General features: G+C 38.5%; 1 protein-coding gene across 5 annotated transcripts in view; it reads left to right on the top strand.

Moving 5' to 3' along the window:
- SFXN1 (sideroflexin 1) overlaps positions 1-17,531 on the top strand; it is a 40,759-nt gene extending 23,228 nt beyond the window's left edge. Inside the window, exons 4-12 of one of the 5 annotated variants that reach the window (XR_006292746.1) lie at positions 105-203; positions 821-896; positions 2,726-2,811; positions 3,939-4,066; positions 5,802-5,851; positions 8,328-8,417; positions 12,251-12,300; positions 13,140-13,187; positions 14,956-14,979. Coding sequence is in view for 4 of the 5 variants with exons in the window: in XM_037907047.2 (XP_037762975.1) it covers positions 105-203; positions 821-896; positions 2,726-2,811; positions 3,939-4,066; positions 5,802-5,851; positions 12,251-12,300; positions 13,140-13,187; positions 13,880-13,903; positions 14,956-15,052 (658 nt within the window). In the remaining variant the exon portion in view is untranslated. Of the gene's footprint in view, positions 1-104; positions 204-820; positions 897-2,725; positions 2,812-3,938; positions 4,067-5,801; positions 5,852-8,327; positions 8,418-12,250; positions 12,301-13,139; positions 13,188-13,879; positions 13,904-14,955 lie in introns of all 5 variants that reach the window. The other 4 variants (XM_037907047.2, XM_037907048.2, XM_037907050.2 and 1 more) reach the window with 4 other exon arrangements.
- The last annotated feature ends 524 nt before the right edge of the window (positions 17,532-18,055 follow it).

Here is an 18,055-nt window from a genome sequence, read left to right as displayed (position 1 = left end):
AGAACAGTCAAGCAGCTCTTTAGGTTCATACTTGCCCTGCTTGGTATAACATTGTTTTTTTGTTAATGTCCATTTTAAAAAAACACACTTTTTCTTCTTTTAAGAACTACTCCAGCAGTGGTCTTCTGGCAGTGGATTAACCAGTCCTTCAACGCTATTGTAAATTACACCAACAGGAGTGGAGATGCTCCAATTACTGTCAGGTCAGATGCTTAACCAAACAGTTCGAATAACTTTGTAACCAGCACTGCCATCTATCTGAAGATGGTTGAGCTTCAGTAATTTCTGATACAGTATGTGGACATGAGTCACTGCACAAATCAGCGTGAGTGCGTGCTAGCAAGTTAGAATAGTTGCGAAGAGATGCTTGAGAATGATTTGAGATTACAATTATGCTTAACCTTTTAAAAATGAGTATAACTGCCATGAGTTAAACAATCTTTTAAATGCCAACATAATCTCTAATAGAGATCTTCCTTGCACTCTTTAACCAGGCATTTGAAAATTCTAAATTAGCTTGTTACCTTGTCAGAAGCTTTGGTTAATGTCTTTAATTAAGGACATCAACAGATTAAATATAGGACATATGATCCTTCGCAGCCTCAGTTCAGAGAGTTGGACATAGCAGCAAAAGCTAAAATGCAATGAACAGGATGAGATGCAGAGAGAAATTTGATTCCACATTAATAAAATGCAGCTTTGTTTTTAAACTAAGTTATTTTAGTACAGTATTGATTCACATTGTTTTAGAATTTGACGATATTACAAGCTAATACAAACGCAGGTTGTGCAAGTGCAATCATTTTTATTTTTGTTTTAGGCAGCTGGGAACGGCTTATGTTTCTGCCACTACAGGTGCTGTAGCGACAGCTCTAGGACTTAATGCACTAACCAAGGTATTGAATTTTTCTTAGTTAAACTTTTATGTTTAGTAGAATTTTAGTAGCTGAGTCATCCTCTGGTACTTCTACATCTTGTTAAACTCAATTCCCATTATGGAATAATTACCTACTGCTTATTTAGAACTGCGGATTGATTTTTCAGTGGCCCATCCCTCCCTCTTGCTAGTGCAAATTGCACGTACTCCATTTTTACACTGGCAGTGTTACATGTCTAAGTATCTTTTGGAAGAAAATCCGGAAATTAGACAAGTAACCACTAAGATATATATGCTCATAATCCATTCATGTGACAAACTATGCAGGAACATTTTTTGTAGATGCAAAACTGCACCAGCAAACATGGAGGCTGAACCTCAGTCTGGCTGAAAATTTGGCCATTTGTGTCAAAGGCTATTGCTATTTCTGCAGTCAAACTGCAATCAAAGATGCAGCTCAAGTAGGCATACCCACACTAGCTTTAGTCGAGCTAACATGGCTAAAAATAGCGGTGAAGACATGATGACACAGACCTTGGCATAGGCTGTACGAGCCCTTCTGAGACCCTGGGTATGTACTTGTGGTGTTAGCCATGTTAGCTAGATTAAAGCTAGTGTGGGCATGCTTCCTCCAGCTGCAATCATACCTTTGATTGCAGTTGAGTTTCAGTATAGACATAGCTGAAGTGTGAAATAAGTAGTCTGATATTTAAGCATAAAATAGTAATTATGTAGGCTGTAGTTATTCATATACCTATTTATCTACTATTACTTATTGTTATTGTCAAAACTCCTGAAAATTTGTCAGAAGCTTTTGCCAGTGAACTTAGTACTTTTATCAAAATCTTTGATTAAAACTTCTAAAATTGGCAAGAATACTATATTTTGCAATAGCAATACTTGCAACAGTTTTCACTACCTCCCTTTTTATATTTATGTTGCTTTCACTTTTAAAACGTAGGGAATTGGAGTTTTCTTATCACCCTGATCCTGCACAAGGGATTCTGTTGAGCTTTCAAGCTGAAAGGCTTATATATTCTTGTTCCCAAAATGCTTAATTTTAATACATGCTTGAGCGCTCCAGTGATGAGTGAAGATACATATTTCTTTTCTTCCGATTTTAGCAGTTTTTTGCAACTCTGTCTCAGACTGGCATTACAGAGTTCATGAAGCTGCTATGGAGTATGTCTGCATGTTTCAGTTAAACTGATTTCAGGTTAAAAATTTGTCTAATTCTTTAACTAAATCCTCAGATTTACCATGAAAGAAGACTCTTTATTTTTTCCTCTTCCTTTACTCGCTTCCCCCCAGAAACTAATAGCATGTCTTACATATTTTTGTCAAATTTCAGTTTTGGATAAAATGCAGTAATGACGAAATATTCAAGAAAATCTATTTTAAGTAGAGCATAACAGATTGTACAACATATTGATTTGATCAATAACTTCTGTATAGTCAGTGCCCCTAGTTACAAAGCTACTAATATTGATGTCTGATGGATATAACCTTTCCAGTGGATGGAATTAAATGTAAGGTCTCTTTGGTGCCACTCCTTGCTATTATGCTGATAGGTGTGTCAGGAAGCTCACACTTCTAGGCAAGGGTGATGCTAATAGTCAAGACTATCTCCCCTTCAACCTTCCTGCCAATGCTTACCCTGACAGAGAGGGTTGTCAGTTTTGTCAGTTAGAAGTTTTATGTCAGATATTTTTCCCCTTGACTTCACAGTGGGTTCTTTTGGAATTTTAAGTCAGAGAGAACAATCTGCTTTATATGTAAAAAAAAAATGGCTTAAGACTCTTAAAAAAGACTGTGAAACCTGAAAACCTTTTCCTCCCCTTTTCACAGCATGTCTCGCCCCTTATAGGACGTTTTGTTCCTTTTGCTGCTGTAGCTGCTGCTAATTGCATAAATATTCCATTAATGAGGCAAAGGTAAGAAAGAGAATGTGATACATTCATTCTAGAAGAAATGTAATTTTTGTGGCAACACTTGCCGATGAACTACTTGTTTTGTTTAGTTAATTTATCAGTTTTGTAATGTTTCTACATATTTTAGCTGTTTTCAGTGTCGTGTATGGCATTTCAAGGGAAGTCTTTTTTAGGTTTTAAAGGCATTTGCTTAAATATCACAGGTATAAAATAGAACATCTTTGTTCTCCTAAGATAAGTATCCCATTAGATCTTTGCTCTTGGATCTCAAAAGCCAAGTACCTGTCCTTCAAGAGCTGATATATAGAGACTTATAAGAACATAAGAATGGCCATAATGGGTCAGACCAATGGTTCATCTAGCCCAGAATCCTGTCTTCCAACTGTAGCCGGTGCCAGATGGTTCCAGAGGGAATGAACAGCCCAAGGCAATTTATGAAGTGATTCATCCCCTGTCATCCAGTCCCAGCTTCTGGCAGTTAAAGGTTTAGGGACACCCAGAGCATGGGCTTTTATCCCTGACCATCTTGGCTAATAGCCATTGAAGGACCTGTCCTCCCTGAATATATCTCATTCTTTTTTGTTGACTGTGCATTGTGTAGAGAAGTACTCTTTAGTGTGTTTATTCCCCCAGCAAAAAAAAAATCCCTATATTTGGCCTACAAGATTACAAAAGAAATATTTTTGTTTGGCACTGAAGGAGTTAATTTTTAAAAGCTCTCGAACGTCTTCATTTAAAGTTCATAAAATACTAAGGCTGCGTCTACACTGTTATACGGTGCACAGTGTAGCCGCTCTTTGTCGCCAGGAGAGAGCTCTCCCGGGGACAGAATAAAACCGCCCCAAATGAGGGGCAGTAGCTTCGTCGCCAGAGAAGAGAGCGCTGTCCCTAGCGGTGCTTTCCTTCATCAAAACTTTTATCATTCCGGGGGGTGTTTTTTTTCACACCCCTGAACAACAAAAGTTTTAACAACAAAAGCAGAGCACACATGGCTTACGTCACTTGCTTGGAAGTATTTTTTCGATTTGACATAGATAAAGGAGAAAAAAGCATTTAGGATCAGATGACAAAAAAAGATAAAAATGAGTGCCACTAATTGTTATTAAACCATTTTTTTTTTAATTCAACAGGGAACTCAAATTTGGTATCCCTGTTACAGACGAAAATGGGAACAGGTTAGGTGAATCAGCCAAAGCTGCTCAGCAGGCCATTACTCAGGTGGTTGTCTCAAGGATTCTCATGGCTGCCCCTGGCATGGGTTAGTATAACTGTAGTCAAACATAATGATTGTCCTACAGTTGTTAGAATAAACAGCTAGAGAGATTCTGAATTCTGTGTAAATGTTTCTCTGCTAGATCAAACCCTCCTAAGGTTGTAGAGACAATAATTTCACCTCTGTTTAGACCAGTGGTTCTCAAACTAGGGGCGCCGCTTGTTCAGGGAAAGCCCCTGGTGGGCCAGGCCAGTTTGTTTACCTGCTGTGTCCTCAGGTTCGGCCGATGGTGGCTCCCACTGGCCGCGGTTCGCCGCTCCAGGTCAATGGGAGCTGCGAAAAGGGCGGCCAGCATGTCCCTCGGCCCATGCCGCTTCCCGCAGCCCCCACTGGCCGAGAACGGCGAACCTCTTCCCACCCCTTCCCCAAAGTCCCCACCCCAAATCTCCGCCCCTGCCCCGCCTCTTTTCCACCTTCTCCCCTGGGCACACGGCTCACCGCTCCTCCCCCTCCCTCCTGGAAAGTGCTAAGCGCTGCCAAACAGCTGTTTGGCAGTGGAAGCGCCTGAAGGTAGGCAGAGGAGCGGGGACACGGCGCGCTGGGAGGATGGGGGGCGGCAGGTGAGGGGAGCTTGGTGGCCGCAGGAAATAACTTGGGGGGGGAGGGGCACGAGGAGCTTGGCAGGCCACAGCAAATAACTCCGCGGCCCACATGTTTGAGACCCCTGGTGTAGACAGAGCCTTAGGCCCAGATCTTCAAAGGTATTTGGCTCCTTAACTGCCATTGAAATCGATAGGAACTGTTGCCTAAATACTGCTGAGAATATGGGTCTTAGGCTGCTGTCAATGAGTGGAGGTAACTTCTACTCAAATGGAACAGAATTAGTAGCTAAAAGTCTGGACATATTTAACCAGTGCCAGGTTGCTGAGTGCTTGACCAGATTTTAAATAGGTGAGAAATTCTCCATTCCAATGTTTTAGAAGACAAGTTGTCAAATAAAGATAAGGAGAGATTGTGGAAGGCAGAGGGGAGCAGGAAAAGAGAAGTCAAATCAAAATGAAAAACGGTGAAATCTTCATTATGGTACTCAGTTCATTTGAAATCTTAACTGACTGCTTTAAAGTGTCCTCCTTTTAAACAAGGCAGGTGCTTAATTAGGATGATAGATCACCCATTGAGGTGTCTCAATTAAGATGATTCTACTGTAAGGGACATATTTTTTCTGTGCTTAATTTTACACTAATTTAGGCTGCTAATACCTTGACAATGTAATCTCACAATGGATGTGCATGTTAAAATTTTGTGTGCAGGCTGGTAAAACCCAAGAGGTACAAGGAGACAATGGTTGTTTATGGTGTATCACCTCCTTACTGCTGTTAATAGGTTCTGCTAACCAATGCTTTCAGCTTACTGAAAGTCAGGTGCTCTTTTTGACCTGAAGTTGTGGGGACGGTGCAGGTGCCTACACAATGGGAAAGGAGCACTGGGAGAAGATGAGTCTGCTCCAGAATGAGGAAAGTTTACAATAGACTGAATTGTCCAAGCAAAATGTTTGCACACATTGATAGAGATATGTGTAAATATTTAAACTGTCATAATTAAGCTATTTGAATAGGTTTGTTCACACTGCAAGAAGTCACAGAAAAGTATTCCAGATTCTAAAGGTGGCGTAAGATTTCCAACTACTGTTCTAAACTACTGCAAAAAGGTTTATGGAAAACTAGTTGTTGTTTGCTAAGATTTAAGCATTTGTTTTGTTTTTTTATTTTCTCACTTTCAGCTATTCCTCCCTTTATAATGAATAGTTTGGAAAAAAAAGCCTTTTTAAAGGTAAGCCTCAGTTGCTGAATATATGCATATCGGATATAGTCACATGTATTTCATGTACAAAGTATTAAGTAAATGTTACATGAAGATGATTCTATGATCTGACAGCTAACTATTATATTCCCTAGTACAGGGAAAGTTTTATCTCTGAATATACATAAAGAAACATTTAGAATATTTTCAGTAATGTGGTTTTGCCAATTAAATTATTAAATTTTTTACTGAATAGTTCGGAAATGCTGTCTAATGGTTAAAGGTCGGTCTGCCAGTCATGACTCTTGTCATGTCACCTTAGGGCTCAATCCTGTGAGGAGCTGGGCAGCTCCTTGAAGATATGCAGTCCCCTCAACTGCCGTTGAAGACAGTGGGAGTTGAGGGAGCTAAGCCCCAGTTCACGAACACAGTTCAGAACATGCTTTACGTTAAGCACATGCAGAAGCCCCATTGAAGTCCGTGTGTCTTAGACATGTGCTTAAGTACTTCAAATGAGTTGCTCAGCACCAAATAGGATCTAGCTCTTTAACCTGCCTGTGCTTCAGTTTCCCCATCTGTAAAGCAGAAATAATAGGGTGTTATGCTTGCTTAAGGTTGGCAGAGTGCTTTCATATATCGCTCTGATCAGAGGTGCTATCGAAGTAATTTCATAAATTATGAAATATTTTAATTATTCATTTGAACAGTCCCTGTCCTTCACCTCAGCACTGTCTAAATAAAAATTCTATGAAAGGAATGAGTAGATTACTCTGCATAGCATCATGTATGTGTAGATGATATTTTGGTCAAAATCTAGGGAACATTTATCTGAATCAGCTAACACAGTGGATTGCGCACAGATTGCAATCTGATTTCAAATGATGTTTGTGTAACCTGCCTTCCCTCAGTTCCCCCCCCGCCCCAAAAAATGAATGAGCCTACCATATTATAAAATACAATAACTATGTTTTTTAAAAAAATCCAAAATATGCAATTCTTCTCTGTTCAGCAAGATTTGCTTGTTTCAGTGCAATACTTGTAAACATTGAATTTATTACAAATACAATGCAAATCATTTTAGGGTTTTTTTTTTAAGTTTCGGTCAATAAAGAGAGGTTCTGCTTAGCTGCAATCAAAAAGTATCTTGAAGTGGAAAAAAATCTGGTTTGAAAATGACCCATTAGCATTATGGGCAAACCAAATATTGGGTGTGCGTGTTTCAGCAAGTATGATATGTTTCTCATATTTTATTTAAGCTAATGTAGTGTGATGTCCTTATCCAGTTCTTCATATTATGTTGGTATAAATCTAATTCTGATCTATTAAGGTATTTTGGTTAACTTTTACATTGTGTATATGCATAAGGTTGTAATCAGCAGTAATAACATTGTGAATAAAACATCATACAGATTTCACATGAGACCTGAGCCAGGGCTGTATCTCAGTTACAAAGATAGAATTTCTTTGCCCATTAATGTCCCTGGCTTCCTTTTGCATGAGTGGCTATGGACAATCTCATATCTTTGTATGAGAAAGACACAAGTTGAGTCAGGAGCATGCTTATTGTTAGAAACAGAAAAGAAGTATTGTGTATAAACTTACCGACACTCCTTGGAAAGGTATATTTTTAGGGTAATCAGTTTTTAGATTACACATTTAGTTGACTCTGAGGAATTATTTCTTATATTTCTGTTCTTCATAGTCTTTATATTCTTGGTTTAGATTTCATAACTACACTGCTGAAATATACACGTGTGTGTAGGGTAACCAGATAGCAAGTGTGAAAAATCAGGACTGGGTGTGGGGGGGTAATAGATGCCTATGTAAGAAAAAGCCCCAAATATCAGGACTGTCCCTATAAAATCAGGACATCTGGTCACCCTACGTGTGTGTGCACATGCGCGCGCACGCACACACACGTGTGTGAATATGCATGTTCGTAAGACTGTTTAATTTTTATTTTCTTTTGTCCCCAAATTTAGAAAACTACATTTTCCTGAAGTGCTCACTTCTTCAGAAAATTGTGTTCCTCACAGTGCTAAAACAGGGAATATAGCTGTTGAATTTTGGAATGAAAATCTGTACTCTGTAGGAGACTTAAACTGCATGGTTCTCCTAACTAGGAGTGAAGCTCCCATGTACACACATCATATTTTCCCTAGTATTAATGAGATATATATTGATTTGACCTACCTCTTATTCATGGACTTCTTTGACCTTTAGACTACTTGAGGCATTATAACTACAGCAGTGAACCTGAAAATGTACTGTCCATAAAGAGCAAGGACATTTGTTTTCTGAAATCAAAGGGGTTGCAAAGGTAGAGCAAAAATGGTTTTACATGTGCACAGCGTGAAAAAATTGTCACGTGTCATATCAACTGGCATGGCAGAAACATGACATTTATGACAAAAAGAGTGAGGGAGGAATCAGTGTGTCTTTGGAGTCAAACTTCAAGTATTTGTTGTGCAGTATAATCAACATAAGGGTGTTGTGAATTTTGCAGATCAGCACACATGAGAGATTTCTTCAATGTTCTTTGGTACCATCATGATCGTTTATGCTCTCCTGTTCCTTCCCCTCAGCCTCACAGACTGTGAGTTCAGGTGAAACCTTGCTCTGCAGTTAGTCAGTGGTAACATTTGGTGTAGATTAGTTCTAAAACTATTAAGGAATGAGCTGCATTTTTAACTAGCAGCTTGTGCATGTCCTCTTGAGGTTTCCAGAAGCACCATTCCATCTGCAGTATTGTGACACCACCACCTACAATCTGCTTTACTAACACATGTCCCTCAGTCTTCGCTTTGCGCACCAGCATTCCAGAAAATAATTCTTACGTGCCTGTAAAAACCTTTTTTGGGTATGTCCACACAGCTATTAAAAACCTGCACCTGGCCTGTACCCACTGACTCGGGCTCGCAGAACTCAGGGTAAGGGTCTGTTTAACCATGATGTAAACGTTTGGGCTCGGGCTGCAGACCAAGCTCCGGGACCCTCCCACCTTGGGGAGTCCTAGAGCTCAGGATCCAGCCCAAGCCTGAACATCTACACTGCAATTAAACAGGCCCTTGGCCCAAGTCAGATGGCATGGGCCAGCTGCCAGTTTTTAATTGCAGTGAAGACATACCCTTTGAGACCAAAAAGCCAGAAAATAAACAAATGCGTGTCAATCAGCAAGTCTTCATTTCTTTATATCCTACCATAGAACATCTTCTCTTTTTTCTGTTTCTTCATGTCTAACAATTTTAATGGTATCATGGTAAACTCCATTGATATTTGAATTAAAAACAAAAGCTATATGACTATATGATTATTATTTATATTCATCATCTCTGTTGACTCATGCTTGGGTATGTATGTCTGAAAACCAAGTCACAATAGCTGCTGCCAGTGGCAGGAGCCATAAACTGTATAAGTATAAAAATGCAGAATTTATAAATGCACCTCCATCTCATCTAACCCTTCCATTAGAATGTTTTGGATGCTTCTTCCATACAAACTTCTGAAAATTCCTGTTGCCACCTGAACTTTGAGATTTTTAAACCACTTCTAACGTGGTTCATAAATTCATATAAGTTCACATCCTACTTTCTCTTGTTGTTCTATAAATCATTTCTGATACTCAGGTTGATTCCTGTGTATTTTTTCCCCTTTCATGTCATCTAACCATCTAATCAGATTTTCTTAGTCTGCAACTGTAACAACCATTACAAACTTTTTTTCCTAATTAGGAAGAAAGCCTATTCTGCAGTCTTCTCTCATATAGTTCTGCTCTTCAAAGAACTATCCTATGATGCATTCAAGTTCCTTCCATATACCTCTAATTCCTTAACTGCTTCCAGTAATGTTATTTATTTATCTAATTGCAAATAGTGCATAGTCACATTGGGCAAGATGGCAGATTCAAAAGTTCTAACAGTGAATAGAAGCAGTAACTAAAATACCAAGTTTTCATATTTAATTGTCATTTCTACAACCTCGTTATGTGCACTATCCAACAATGACACCTGCCGCACAAACCATCTGGAAGCTAAGTCCTGATACATTCAGAACTACTGTCTTCATGAGTTCAAAGAGAGAATTCGTATTCACCAAATTATTTTGTTATCTTGTGCTTCTTTGTTTTTGTTTTCTCTCCAGCCAGATTCACATTCTGCATCTGATGCCTCTAACTTGTTTTTAGTTAAGTGTATTTTACTTATGCCTCCTTGTTTGGTTGGATTTTTTTCACCCTTCCAGATATTTGTTCTTAAAACTGATCTTTAATGCTGGCTTCTTCCTCCTACTCTTTTTAATATTAGCATAGTCCAGCAGTATTCTTGGAAAATAAAGGTCAGAACTTTATCTGCATAACAGGCATTTTTTACATCCTACTGTCATGAAAGAAAAAACGTTTCATCAAGCGAACCAGTTTATGCCAGTGATGCTGCCTAGGCTGTTAGACACACCTGTGTTTTTCTGAGTAGTATCCCACTCAGATGAAGGCTGAATACCACTCTGCTTTACTGTGATAAAAGCTCAGCTCTATCTTATTATACCCCAAGTGACCTGATGCCTCTGTATTATGAGAATATCTCAACTCCCTCAGTGTTCAATACTTGGAATCTCTCAACCATAAACCTCCCCTTGATCATAGCCTTTCACAGTAAGGAATCTGACTAACATTCCCAAAAGAGGATAGCAATCCCACAGTCCTCTGCTGCTGGTACACAAACTATGATAAGCATACAGTCTCTGAGCACTTCTGCTCCTGTGATGCTGTTCTCACCGTCTCTTGTCATTAACTCTCCCACTGTATGAAACTAAAGCCTTTTGAACCAATCTATATGGGGCAAAGGTCAGATGAAGATGCATTAGTGGAATGTCAAAACAGTGCAGCACCACTGAATTCATCCTCCTTTATTGCCTTGATGCTGTTTTTTTCCATCTGTTGACTACTTTTGTAGCTAATAGATGAATTGGACAGTTCTTTCCTGCAACCATTTCTGGACTACAGACTGCCTCAAACAAAGAAGGGCACAATCTGCTATGTTATTTCCTCTCTCTCTGTCCCTGAAGAAAGAGCTAATTCCTGTATTGTTTTCCCACTTCTTTGTTTCTGCTGTGATCTTTTAGCACCAACCTTGTCATACTTACTTTCTTAAATTCCTTTTTGCCTTCATTCCATATTGCTTCCATTTTTCCCTTTAAAATACTGACATTCACTTTTGTTGTTGATTCACCAGTTTCCTACAGCTGGAGGAGTGCTTCTTGTGGACACATCATCTTTATACTTACCTACTGTAGTGTGTAATCTGAACTAATTAGCTGCTTTATTTCAAATCAGCATGTTGTTACGATAGCAATTGTGTGTTTCATGCTTTTTAGAGACCTTCATTTGATGGTAATGAAAAAGCCTATCACAGCAGAGTTTCATTAAAATGTTTGGTCTTCTTTCATTAGTATTTAATTTCAACTAAAATTCTAACATAGTATTTTTTTAAAAAATCGCCGAAAGACCTACAATAAAAGTTTTGTCTTCTTTCTAAGTACATTTGATGCGATTTGCAAAAGAAAGTGCAATAGAGATGAACTGGCCATAAATATCACATTTGTATAAAAAAAAATTTTTTGCTTTGCTAAACAAATCACAGCTTCTATTTTATGTTTTTCTTTAATTGTAAAAGGAGTGGGGCCCTCACACAGTTGCACAGTTCTAGTTTTATCCATAGGAATTTAGAGCCAGAACCTCAGCGATAGCTGAGAAGCACACAGAGCAAATCAAGGGGTGAGGAAAGGTTGGTGCAAAACCTTACCTTGGCATTCCCGTGATCCTTAAGCAGCTGCTGGCAAGTCCTCAGGCATAAGTTAGAGCAACCTGAGGGTGCAAACAGATTGAAAAAATAGTCAGGATTCAATACAGCATAGGGCTGTCTTCATGACCAAATTCCTTATGCTGGCAAGGAAGTGGGCAGCATATGAGCCTCTATTCTGGCATATGGTTCTTTTTCACTGGGCTGATCCTCTCAGGGCCAGACACTGATGCTGCTGCTACATTCTGAAGTCAGTGCAACACAAAGTGGTCTCACCATGGAACTGGCCCCTAGACTCAAATCAGAATCCAGTCATGAGCAAAATGGGTTGTCAGCCATCTATTAATCTAGTTCCTAGTGGAGACTTATTCAGATCTGATCCAATGCACATTGATGTCAATGGGGGTCTTTCCACTGTCTTCAGAGGACTTGGGACCAGGCCCTCAAATTTAGCAGTGTTAGAGGTCAGGATTGAAGTGTGCTGGCAAAGCAGTGGGGAGAACTTGCACCATATATCTGCACCATGTTTAGCTCTTAACAGCTGTCAGTCCGTTTCTTATGAGTACACGAAATCTCCAGAAATGTTGGGAGGGAAAAGCACACTTCATTCACTATGTAATAATTATTTTTAACACAGCGGTTCCCGTGGATGAGTGCCCCCATTCAAGTTGGATTAGTTGGAGTCTGGTGAGTGAGTTTCTTGTCTACTATTTTTAACAGGTGTGACTATAGCTTCCTTGGAAGATGTAAAGAGGCACAATTTGCAAATGTTTTAAAAAATCAAGGCTGTATGTTTTGGGGCAGTAAAGCCAATGAGCATCAGAAACGATTAATTCCTTCTGTGAGGTGAGGTGTTAGCGAGATTATATCGCTTACATCTGCTCATTCTATGTCGTATTACTTATTCGTTTTTTAAAAATGAATCACAAATCTCTTGCTTCCATTGCTTCTTTTATGGTAGCCATCAGCGTGGAGAAATTACAAATGTAGATATAACCAGCAAAGGAAGGGGGTGTGCGTAGTGGCTCAGGCCTACGATTGATTAAAATAAGCTGTTTTAACCACTACCTAAACAGGTTATAATATAGAACCTATTCCTGTAATGTTGTGAATGCCCTCAACTCACATAAAAAGAAAAGGAGGACTTGTGGCACCTTAGAGACTAACAAATTTATTTGACCATAAGCTTTCGTGGAAGTCAACGAGGGGCTTGATTCTTCACTGCCAAACCTCTTGTGCATCATTTACATCTATGCAAAGTGGGTATGAAATGTCACCAAATCAGATTTTCACTGCTTTATATGGGTGATAGTGCTTTGCGCCCTCTTTGCCCTCTGCATAGGTGTAAATGACCACACATGGTGCAAGGCAGTGGAGAATTGACTTCACTAATCATGTCACAGGACTGGGCCCTACCATCCTTGAGAAGGAAGAGAATAAAATGATTGAATTGTGTGTCTAGCAATGTCTTTTGAAAAAGTAGGATTCTACCCTAAATATTGTAATCTTATTTTTGTCTTTTCTAGTTTGGTGTTTGCTACACCTCTATGCTGTGCATTGTTTCCTCAAAAAAGGTACATGTGGGTTTTTTTATTCTTTTAATGTTGAGAGCCCAGAAGCACGCAAGGCATTCCACAGCAAAAAGTAAATAAGTGTCCGTCCCCCCCACCTCAAACAGTATACAGTCTAAATTCACCTATGACAAGTGTGGGTCATACACATGAGGGAAGAAAGAAAATACAGGTGTCACAGTTACTTAGTAAGGCAGGTGTGCATATTAATAGTTTCGTTTAGTTGGGGAGCGGGGTTTAACATCTGATAGGCTGAGTGTCAGAAATGAGTTTTAGGAGGGGTTTGAATGAGAGGGGAGGACCTGGGGTTTGAGAGGGCATTCCTTTGGCAGGGGCAGTTCTGAAGAAGATACAGAAGCAGGAGTGGAGGGGATGCAAAGGAGATGTTAAAGTGATGGAACAGAGAGAATAGGGTGAATGGAAAAAAGGAAATAGTTGAACATATAGATTGGGGTTGAATAACGTGGGGCCTTGAATGTCAGGAGAAGGAGTTTGGCTTTGATACACAGCATAGTGAGGAGCCAGTAGAGGGATTCAAAGAGGGGGAGATAACGTGGTCAAAAGGATGCATTTTTGTGCCTTAAGGTGGTGGCGTCATTTTAATGTATGCAAAAAAGTGGTGAGATCCCATTTATTTTCATTTGGAAACTCACTCTGAATGGACGCCACCTGAACTGTGTGTGCTTTATTTGTAGTTTGGGTAACAAGATTGTCCCCAGGTAAGAGCCTCATCCATGTTAATGTGTCTCAAAACCATTAGCTTTGTTTGAAAATAAACATGGAGCTGACATTCATTGTCCATGAGATCCTAAAGGAGCCTGGGCAGACTAAACATTAAGGTCAGCTCAAATGCAATAAATTATGTAAACTTGGTGTAAAAACTCCACTGATATGTATTCTTTCCTTTTGTCATTAATGGAAGTCATGATTACTGCATCAAGTGGAAAAAATACTTAATGTGATTTAAATGTTGCAACTGGAGGTTAGTTGGTTATCAAAGTTAGTGGGTGAGTTCACTAGCTTTTCTCTTCTGGAAACCCTGGGTCTCATTCTGATCTCACATAATTTTTATACCGGTGTAACTCCCTTGATTCCAACAATGCAGTTACGACATTGTTTGCCTTCCTGGCTAAGAAAAGGCCAAATTGTTGCAATAGCAAGGAACACAGCAGGGCTATGTTGAGTTGGATTGGCACAGTTGTACTGGCAAGTCAGTGTAGTGAGCACTGCACTCTTCCTGAGTCAGATCAGTGCTTCTTGAAATTCATCTTCATGTGTCCTGAGTTGACTCTCTAATTTTATAGGGAAATTAATTTTTTTAAATGTATTTAAGAAATTGTAGATGTTACATGACTTGTCAGATGAATTCGTTTTACAAATGAGAAATAAATGTTGCATCTACAGAATAGTTCCTTTGATTCAACAGAATAACACAGTCGTCAGAAGCAGCCAAATACAATATTTTTTGAAAGTCTCGTAAAAGGGTATAGTTTGTATCTTCCAGCACTAAATTTACATGAGAACCTAACCAGCAGGGTTGAAGTCCAAGGTACTAAAACAGCAGCTATTTCTTGAATAGGCAGAACATCTCATTACCAAGCAAGTTAAGTTATTTTGCTTCTGATGTAAGAACATCATCTTGGGGGAAAAAAATAGATCCAGAACCTCCTCCTTTCCTAATCCAAAACGCCTTGAGCAGATACATCATCTTTTTTAGTTTAGATCCAAGCATTTTTATGTGTACTCATTTTACTATCTTTCTTTTGCTCAGTTCCATGTCCGTAACACGTTTGGAGCCAGAATTGCGAGCCAAGATCCAAGAGTTCAGCCCTGATTTAGAACGTGTGTACTTTAATAAAGGATTATAATTCGAGGAAGGTAGAATACCCTTCGAGGAGAATCTCTTGAGCTCCTTTTTAATTGCGTGCCAATGTTGGTGAAGAGAACTCTATTTTGGCCTCTCCTTTTATTGTTAAACAATTTTGACCATCCATGTTATTTTATATAAATATATTTTAAAAAATTATGATAAAATTACCTTAAATCACAAACTCATTACTGTTGTATTGCCCATTTTGTAGCCATCATTTTTTTAATTGTAAGTTTAATTGCACATATCCAAAAATGTTTACATTAGCTTGCAAGCAGCTAAAGACAAAACTCCTCAAAAGGAAAAAAAATCAAGCACACAAAGAAAATCAGATGATCTTTTCTGAGATTTGCTACCTGTTCCTAGGGTTGCCAACTTTGTTTGGACGAATTCCTGGAGATTTCGTCACATGACATAATCTTTAATTAAAGATTAATCTTTAATTCCTGGAGACACCAGGACAATCCTGGAGGGTTAGCAACCCTACCTGTTCCACTGAGAGTGGGCAGGAATCCAAATTTTCATTTTTCCCTCAACGTAGGGAAATGTCTTTCTAAATGTCTTTGGCCCCAAGGTTCAAGTTGTGACCACAAATCCTTTTCTTCAGGCCCTCCCTGTCCAGTGTTAGCGTTATAAGAGTAATAACTCCAAAGAACAGTTATACTGTGGCCATGCCCCATTAGCCTCATTTGCCATTGCTAATAAATAGCAGAAGCAGTTAATTTTATTTTGCCTTGTTTTCTTATGTCTTATAATCTTCAAACTTCATGGAAAGTTCCTGGGGTTTCCTTTTTAACTACATTCAGCACATACAGTCCTGCTGTGTTCAGTCCTTTAAGAGTGCTCTTATTTTCTGAGTGATCAGTATTGCAGCAGTACAATCTGCCAAACTTTTTTGCATATGATGGTTGTTTGGCCAACCTCTCTGTTCCTGGAAAAGCACAAAGGAAACATATTGTATGCTGCTGTTTTAATCAATTACTGCACAAAATTACTGAACGCTTTCTATTACATTTCATCATATTCTCAATGTATCCAATACACACCCATTGTATTACCCAGGCCCAGCTATATTTAATATACAGTATATTTAATGTAACATTAGAAAGCTTAAACTTAAAGAGCCAAATTCTCCACTGGGACAGATTTGTGAATCTCCACTGACACTGTGCCAGTTTGCACCAGCAGAGAATTTTGTCCCACATTTTTAGATGTTCAAAGTAATATACACAATGACTGGTGAGTGTTTTACTGACAGTATGTTGTTATGCAGTGACTATATAACATAGCTAATGTCTGGCAGTTTAGAGAACAGTCTAGTGGCAGATTTTGCTTGACTGTGATCAGAGTGGATTTTCTCATAAAGCAGAGATTTGTTTGATGGCTTGTTACTTTTATGTTTGATCTGAAAGGATTAACAGATCTGAAGCTTTAGTCCCCTTAAATGCCTCTGAGCCTTACCTGCATTTCTTCTGTAATTACCTACTTTCACATTTTTGTCTTAACCTTTCTAGTTGGGAGTGAGCTGGTTTCCCCAGTGAATTCTGACTCTAGATATATTTTATTGCAATAAATAGTTCTGCATGAGAAGAAATGAAAAACATAAATTCCAAAAGATTTGTGTTATGCTTGAATGCTTTCGAAATACATGTAGAAGTGTATACACATCTGCAGAGGAGCCAGGAAGGAATTTATTTAATTTTTACCATCTCCTATTTAAAGGAGCTTGTCTCATTTTTAAACATGCCATTTCTCCACCCATTGATTTTTGAACTCTTGCAATCAGATATATTTTATGTGAACTCACTTATTCAGTTTTGAAAAATCTGAAATGTGCAAATGTTCTATAAAAATGATATAGCCTAGATTAAAGAATGTTATTGATAGATTTCAATTAAATAAAGGAGATTCTTCAGTGACCAAAGTATAGATCTGAGGAGAAAAAATATCATGGGTATATATTTTTTGTTAACTTTCTTTTTTGAAGCTTCAGTCTATTAATGCTTTTCTACAGAACTAATATCTGTACAGTTTCATGATATTATTAAGCAGAACAAAATAGTATAAAGATCAGACAATTTATACTGATCTGCTAGAAATAGAATGTTTTTCAAAAAATATTTCCAAGTAAAGTGCAATAAACTCTTACTTAAAACTAGAAAAATAGAATAGTTATATTTCCACTTGGGGAATATAATTTTCAGTGATGCAGTGACTGACTACATTTTTAATTTAAGTATTATCACAATGTCTTGCCAGTATTGATGGAGTTAATGTTCTATTTAAAGTGAACTAGATAAAATATTAAATAAACTCAGACTGAAATGAATTGATTTTTTTCTTATTGTATTGTCTTCTAAATATAGATTTTTGTACATTGAATTTTATGGTGCAGTCGACTCTAGCTCATCATCTTTTGCACCTCAGAGGCTTTGAGTGCTGATGTCTGAAAATTCATAATAAAGCAATCAGTAAAACTTCCTGTGCATGGGCCATCATAAATAACTGTTTCACAGCTCCTTTAACAGCCTTAGGCAGGTACAACTCTAATGTAAATCTGCCATAGGAAAAAATCTGAAAATTAATATTGACAGTATGTGGATTCATAGTTAAATAAACATGTGGCATCTTTCAGCTAATATTTAAAAACAAAACATACTTGTGCAATGTTAAGCAATAAAAGCACATGGTGGAGAGGGGTTCAAAGGCATGTAGGGCAGTTGGGCACCCACCTCCTGGTGAAAGTCCGTGGAAGTTGGATGCACAACTCCTAGCTATGCCTTTGAAATTCAGTGGCAGTCTTAGACGTTCATTCCTGGGCTGTCAACCCTCTACCGATATATAAGCATATTTCATGCCAACAGTACTTGCACCAAAAAAGGCCCACATATTTACTGCTGTCATGTTGGAGGCTCCAAATTTTCAAGTGGCACAATGAATTGAAATTTTGGAACTTTCAGTTTAAAATAGCAGACTCTATATAACCATGTATCCATTTGGC

This window comes from Chelonia mydas, chromosome 8, assembly GCF_015237465.2.
Source record: "Chelonia mydas isolate rCheMyd1 chromosome 8, rCheMyd1.pri.v2, whole genome shotgun sequence".
Lineage (NCBI taxonomy): Eukaryota > Metazoa > Chordata > Testudines > Cheloniidae > Chelonia > Chelonia mydas.
The sequence above is the reverse complement of the archived record's forward strand: the minus strand, read 5'-3'. Positions and strand labels throughout refer to the sequence as shown.